The 7,572-nt window shown below is 34.1% G+C and overlaps 1 protein-coding gene across 1 annotated transcript; it reads left to right on the forward strand.

Annotated features, from left to right (window-relative positions):
* Window positions 1-5,555: 5,555 nt before the first annotated feature.
* Window positions 5,556-6,968, forward strand: LOC139886331 (protein ANTAGONIST OF LIKE HETEROCHROMATIN PROTEIN 1-like). The gene has a single exon (XM_071870096.1). It carries the CDS (start codon window positions 5,610-5,612, stop codon window positions 6,855-6,857), a length of 1,248 nt encoding a protein of 415 aa, XP_071726197.1. The 5' UTR covers window positions 5,556-5,609; the 3' UTR covers window positions 6,858-6,968.
* Window positions 6,969-7,572: the final 604 nt, after the last annotated feature.

Genomic DNA, 7,572 nt, shown 5'->3' on the forward strand with positions numbered 1-7,572 from the left:
GTCTGTTCCCTAATTCTTAGATTACCAGACTTAATAAAAAGGGGCATATTCGATTTCGATAATTCAACCATAGAATGTAGTTTCACGTACTTGTGTCTATTTTGTAAATCTTTTCTAAAACCTGCATGTATTCTCATCCCAAAAATATTAGATTTTAAAAGTGGGACTATAACTCACTTTCACAGATTTTTACTTCGTCGGGAAGTAAGACTTGGCCACTGGTTGATTCACGAACCTATAACAATATATACATATATATCAAAGTATGTTCAAAATATATTTACAACACTTTTAATATATTTTGATGTTTTAAGTTTATTAAGTCAGCTGTCCTCTTTAGTAACCTACAACTAGTTGTCCACAGTTAGATGTACAGAAATAAATCGATAAATATTATCTTGAATCAATCCACGACCCAGTGTATACGTATCTCAGTATTGATCACAACTCAAACTATATATATTTTGGAATCAACCTCAACCCTGTATAGCTAACTCCAACATTCACATATAGAGTGTCTATGGTTGTTCCGAAATATATATAGATGTGTCGACATGATAGGTCGAAACATTGTATACGTGTCTATGGTATCTCAAGATTACATAATATACAATACAAGTTGATTAAGTTATGGTTGGAATAGATTTGTTACCAATTTTCACGTAGCTAAAATGAGAAAAATTATCCAATCTTGTTTTACCCATAACTTCTTCATTTTAAATCCGTTTTGAGTGAATCAAATTGCTATGGTTTCATATTGAACTCTATTTTATGAATCTAAATAGAAAAAGTATAGGTTTATAGTCGGAAAAATAAGTTACAAGTCGTTTTTGTAAAGGTAGTCATTTCAGTCGAAAGAACGACGTCTAGATGACCATTTTAGAAAACATACTTCCACTTTGAGTTTAACCATAATTTTTTAATATAGTTTCATGTTCATAATAAAAAACATTTTCTCAGAATAACAACTTTTAAATCAAAGTTTATCATAGTTTTTAATTAACTAACCCAAAACAGCCCGCGGTGTTACTACGACGGCGTAAATCCGGTTTTACGGTGTTTTTCGTGTTTCCAGGTTTTAAATCATTAAGTTAGCATATCATATAGATATATAACATGTGTTTAGTTGATTTTAAAAGTCAAGTTAGAAGGATTAACTTTTGTTTGCGAACAAGTTTAGAATTAACTAAACTATGTTCTAGTGATTACAAGTTTAAACCTTCGAATAAGATAGCTTTATATGTATGAATCGAATGATGTTATGAACATCATTACTACCTTAAGTTCCTTGGATAAACCTACTGGAAAAGAGAAAAATGGATCTAGCTTCAACGGATCCTTGGATGGCTCGAAGTTCTTGAAGCAGAATCATGACACGAAAACAAGTTCAAGTAAGATCATCACTTGAAATAAGATTGTTATAGTTATAGAAATTGAACCAAAGTTTGAATATGATTATTACCTTGTATTAGAATGATAACCTACTGTAAGAAACAAAGATTTCTTGAGTTTGGATGATCACCTTACAAGATTGGAAGTGAGCTAGCAAACTTGAAAGTATTCTTGATTTTATGAAACTAGAACTTTTGAAATTTATGAAGAACACTTAGAACTTGAAGATAGAACTTGAGAGAGATCAATTAGATGAAGAAAATTGAAGAATGAAAGTGTTTGTAGGTGTTTTTGGTCGTTGGTGTATGGATTAGATATAAAGGATATGTAATTTTGTTTTCATGTAAATAAGTCATGAATGATTACTCATATTTTTGTAATTTTATGAGATATTTCATGCTAGTTGCCAAATGATGGTTCCCACATGTGTTAGGTGACTCACATGGGCTGCTAAGAGCTGATCATTGGATTGTATATACCAATAGTACATACATCTAAAAGCTGTGTATTGTACGAGTACGAATACGGGTGCATACGAGTAGAATTGTTGATGAAACTGAACGAGGATGTAATTGTAAGCATTTTTGTTAAGTAGAAGTATTTTGATAAGTGTATTGAAGTCTTTCAAAATTGTATAAATACATATTAAAACACTACATGTATATACATTTTAACTGAGTCGTTAAGTCATCGTTAGTCGTTACATGTAAGTGTTGTTTTGAAACCTTTAGGTTAACGATCTTGTTAAATGTTGTTAACCCAATGTTTATAATATCAAATGAGATTTTAAATTATTATATTATCATGATATTATCATGTATGAATATCTCTTAATATGATATATATACATTAAATGTCTTTACAACGATAATCGTTACATATATGTCTCGTTTAAAAATCATTAAGTTAGTAGTCTTGTTTTTACATATGTAGTTCATTGTTAATATACTTAATGATATGTTTAATTATCATAGTATCATGTTAACTATATATATATATATATCCATATATATGTCATCATATAGTTTTTACAAGTTTTAACGTTCGTGAATCACCGGTCAACTTAGGTGGTCAATTGTCTATATGAAACATATTTTAATTAGTCAAGTCTTAACAAGTTTGATTGCTTAACATGTTGGAAACATTTAATCATGTAAATATCAATCTCAATTAATATATATAAACATGGAAAAGTTCGGGTCACTACATCATGTATCTCAGAACCCATGTAGAAACACATAGCATATGTAAACACATATCGTAGACCAAGCTTTAATAAGACACAACTTGTCAAAATAAAAATGGAGCAATAATCCACTATTGTTATACCAACAAAAAAGCAAAAACTAAAAAGCCTAACACTGCATGAAACTAAAAATGAAAACATCATAAAAAAAATATGAGAAGCAAATGAATCAAAAACTTACAGTCATATACAAATGAAAGTTTAAGCCTAACTTCAAAAATCATAAGTATGTTTAAAACATTAAACAAACATTAGGATCAATATATGAACCAACAAAAATGAAAAGTATATGTATACTCAGCTTACTAAAACATATTACAAAAACATATCATTAGTAAGTACAATTCATAAATTAAAGACAAATCTGTTTAGCTGTCCAAATATAAATGTCAATGTAAATATATTTAGGCAAAAAATAGGTCTTTCCAAACTCATATAAGATAATTAAATTGAGTTTATAGCTTCATTGATCTTATAAGTATAAACTGATAAGCTCACTAAGTCTTGGTAAACAAATAACAGGTGATACCTTTCCTATTTAGGTTACACGGAGACATTTGTAAGAGTATAAGGACCTACTGACATTTGACAACAAAAACAAATTGAATGTGAAAACATAATCATGAGAGAATGGAAGAAAAAATCCACCTTGAGAAAAACAGAAGCCTGAATCATAAAATCCTTGATAACCCTATGAAATTGCAACCTTAGTATCCACCAGGTAGTCCAGCTTTTCTGCACATCAACAATTGAAATTTAGGTCATACCAAAGGGAACTAACTAAATAGATGAAGATGACAAATTAATTGACTGATTCAAGTTACACAAAAACACAGATATGAATACAAATACAAATAAAATAAATAAGGCAGTTTTAGGAGCGATATCAGCATCATCCTTATGAAACAGAAAATGAAACGGGATCTAAATTTAAGAAACAAAAATCAAATATAACAAAATCAATAGGAAAACGCTAAATTTTACATACAAAATTACCGTTCATCAGAAAGAGTAAAACCCTAATTTGTCGATGTGGGTGTAAGGATCTACCAGGTTTCGTCGATTAAGAAATAAGCCGGTGAGAAAGACACCAACCCTAAATCTGATTCAAGTTACACAAAAACACAGGAGCGATATCAGCATCATCCTTATGAAACAGAAAATGAAACGGAATCTAAATTTAAGAAACAAAAATCAAATATAACAAAATCAATAGGAAAATGCTAAATTTTACATACAAAATTACCGTTCATCAGAAAGGGTAAAACCCTAATTTGTCGATGTGGGTGAAAGGATCTACCAGGTTTCGTCGATTAAGAAATAAGCCGGTGAGAAAGACACCAACCCTAAATTGTTGTTTGGTAGAAAGTAATTGGGTGTTGTTAGAAGGGAAAAGTGAAGGTATGGTTGAAGGTAAGGTGGATGAATTGAAGGTATGGGTCGTAGGTATGGTGTAGAGGATGGAGAATTGTATGGATGAGAATGAATTTTCTTCTCCCGGTTCAAATATTGTGTGGTGGATAGAGGGTGCAAATCGTGAGCAGTAAAAGCTTGGGAGAGGAGAGTGAAACGTGGACCAATGGAAAGCCAAGAAAAGTGGCTGCTATTAGTATGTGGGTAATAGTCCATAATACTAGTAACACTATAACAATGTAACAAAACACTTATCTTTTGTACTGTAACTTCAATATTTTATTGTATTAGTGTCGAACACTAATCTTTTGTAGTGATAGTAAATGTTAACGCTATAACTAAACACCAAACTTTTGAACTGTAATCTTATATCTTTTGTAGTAATATTGTAATCTATTGTAGTAATACTCCACCATACACAATAACATATCCATGAACAACATATCGAAAACAAAGCAGCGAAGCACGTTTAACCTTCATCTAGTTAGTGAATATGATGTCACACAAGTGGTACGTACGGAGGTTGCTACCGAGTTAGAACACGAGGTTAATCGATCGAGTTTGCTCTATCGGGATCATTTTTGATAATTACAAGGATGGTGTTGATAATGGACTGGGTTTTAGTTTGTTTGGAAAAATAAGTGTGTTCTCGGGTCAAATAGTTCGGTTGTTCCTTCTGGGTTTTGTGTTCGGAAATTTGCATCATGGGGTGGATGTTGATGATGTTGTAACCCCTATTTCGAAGCCCCATTCGTCCCCTTTGAATGTTTCTTATGTGTCGGCTTTACATTCTGTTAAGGCTTCTTCTTCAATGAGTTCTTTTGATTTTAGTGATGTTAAAAAGAAAATTGACTGAAGCAAGAAGTCGGCATAAGTTGAGGAAGTCAGGTCGAGATTATGATGGTACGAAGGCGGTTGAGGCGGACAAGAGTGGAATCAGGGTTTTTGACGGGCTTGTGCAAGTTTTGCCTCATACATCGGCTATTTTGGTTAGCTCTACATCGTCTAATGCTTTAACGTATATGGTTGATGATCGTTCGGGTCATGGGTGTAGGCATGATTTGATCGAGGGCAGCGCGGGTTTATCGGATCGGTAGCTTCTTTATTTTGTTTTGGCCCTTTCTTTGCTGGTGTCATGTTTGTTGTATTTCCCGTTGTCTTTGTTGTTGGCATGTGTCGAGTTTGTCTCTTGATAGCTGATTTGACTTATGATGTTGTTTCGTTCTATAAGCATGTATTCGATGTGACACTATACTAGACAGTGGGTAGGTTCTTGTTTTCTGGTCTCGAGTTCACCCGCTTTACCATTGTATATTTTTTCGGTTTTTTCATCTTTTGATGAATTAATCCTTATCATAATATTTGTTATTTTAGGAAAAATAAAAAAGAAAAAAAAGTAAAAAATAATGGAGCAATTCAGCTAAAGAGAGACTTGTACTATATTCAAGATTCCATTAAACTAACCAATGAAGATGCTCAAATCTTCCACATCCCCTCAAATCATAAAAAAACCCAGTTGCATTTTCACAAAACTAAACTCAAACAAAATAATACATAAATGGAAAACAGGGCCCTAGCGGCCCAAATATCTTCCCTCATATCGGAGCTCATTATCATCCTCATCGCCGGCGGCGACTCTTTATCATCTCCGATCAACTCTCTTTCCCCTTTCCTCATCAACAACTTCCTTTCTCTTTCACAAATCACCACCAGTCTTTCCATTCTTTCCCACAAACGAAAACGGCCCGAATCCCCCCAACCCGAAAAACCCACCAAACTCACCCGATGGGTCGAATCGTCCCACTCATTCATACCCAGAAACCCGGATTCCTTCAAACTATGTTTCAACATGACATCGTCAACATTCGAGTGGCTTTCGGCTTTACTCGAACCGCTGCTCGAGTGCCGTGACCCGGTCAACTCGCCTTTAAACCTCCCGGTCGAAACCCGGCTCGGTATCGGAGTGTTTCGACTTGCTACGGGCTCCGACTACGTTGAGGTATCTCGACGGTTTAATGTTTCGGAACACGTAGCAAAATTCTGTGTTAATCAGTTTTGCAGAGTGTTGTGTACGGATTTTCGGTTTTGGGTCGAGTTTCCTAGCCCGAACGAGCTGGGCCCGGTTAGTGAATCGTTTGAACGGTTAACTGGGTTACCCAATTGTTGTGGAGTTATACATTGTACAAGGTTTAATATGGAGATACAAGAACATATAGCTGCCCAAATTGTTGTCGATTCATCATCAAAGATTCTTAGCATTGTCGCCGGATTCAATGGGAAAAAAAGTAATCATCTTGTTTTAAAATCATCCAGTTTATACAAAGATATTGAATCAAATGCGTTGTTAAATTCCCAACCTTTAGATATAAATGGTGTGTCTATACCTCAATACTTAATTGGTGATCAGGGGTACCCTTCTCTTCCCTGGCTGATGGTTCCATTTGATCGGCCTGTTGTGAATTCGTATGAAGAAAATTTTAATTCTGCACATAAATTGATGATGGGTTCGGGGTTTAGGACGGTTGATAGTTTAAAGAAATGGGGCGTTTTGAGTAAGCCAAGTAAAGAAGAGATTAAAACTACGGTGGCTTACATTGCTGCTTGCTCGATTCTTCATAATGCCTTACTTATAAGGGAAGATTACTCTTCTTTATCAGAGAAATTGGATGATTATTCGCTATATAGTGATGCTTCAGAATATCAAATAGATGATGTTAGTTTTTTGCATAGTTCAAGTGAGCAGCAAAAGGCTTTAGATATTAGAAATGCATTGGCAACAAGAGCAAGAAGATATGTACGGGGTTAACATGCTTGAAATAGTTAAAGGTTTCTTTATTTTTGGCTTAAAAGCAAGTAGATTGATGTTATTTTATATGGTTTATTTGGTCCACGGTGTTTGCTGATTGACCTATATTTAGTACAGTTCAGCCACTAAAACAATACACAAGCTTTTGGTTTAATTGTGTACTTGCAGGTGAATTGCTATTGTTTTGGTTTATAGTAGTTCACAGGTTGGTCTTTCTAGTACCAAAGTTATGTACTTGTTATAAACGAGATTCCCTACCACTAACGGTGCACCCGCTCGAGCTAGCCACATGTGCAATACTATCTAGTTCGATCGAGGTTGGTCCGAGTCAGAATCACTACGGGCTATTGAATCAAGGTGAGTTTTTGCATTGATGATACTATGATGCGGTCAAGCCTTCATCATGTTGGTTAATTGGTTTTGGATAATACAACGTAATTCACGTAACTCGCGATTAAAGTAACCTAAGATGATCTCCGCTTATGTCACACCCGCCTCATGTCTCATACAACTAAAATACCATCACACGATCAATCTATTTATTTGTACTCCAACTTTATGAGTTATGACAAAGTCATTCACATAACCTACTATCAATAATATGTCCAATACAATAATCCAATCTTAGGCAAACCTGTAGCTTGCAAGTTTATCATTATACTCGTAATACGGAGCAACACCCACATTGCAAATATTTGAAAATGTGTTTATACCA

This window comes from Rutidosis leptorrhynchoides, chromosome 1, assembly GCF_046630445.1.
Source record: "Rutidosis leptorrhynchoides isolate AG116_Rl617_1_P2 chromosome 1, CSIRO_AGI_Rlap_v1, whole genome shotgun sequence".
Lineage (NCBI taxonomy): Eukaryota > Viridiplantae > Streptophyta > Magnoliopsida > Asterales > Asteraceae > Rutidosis > Rutidosis leptorrhynchoides.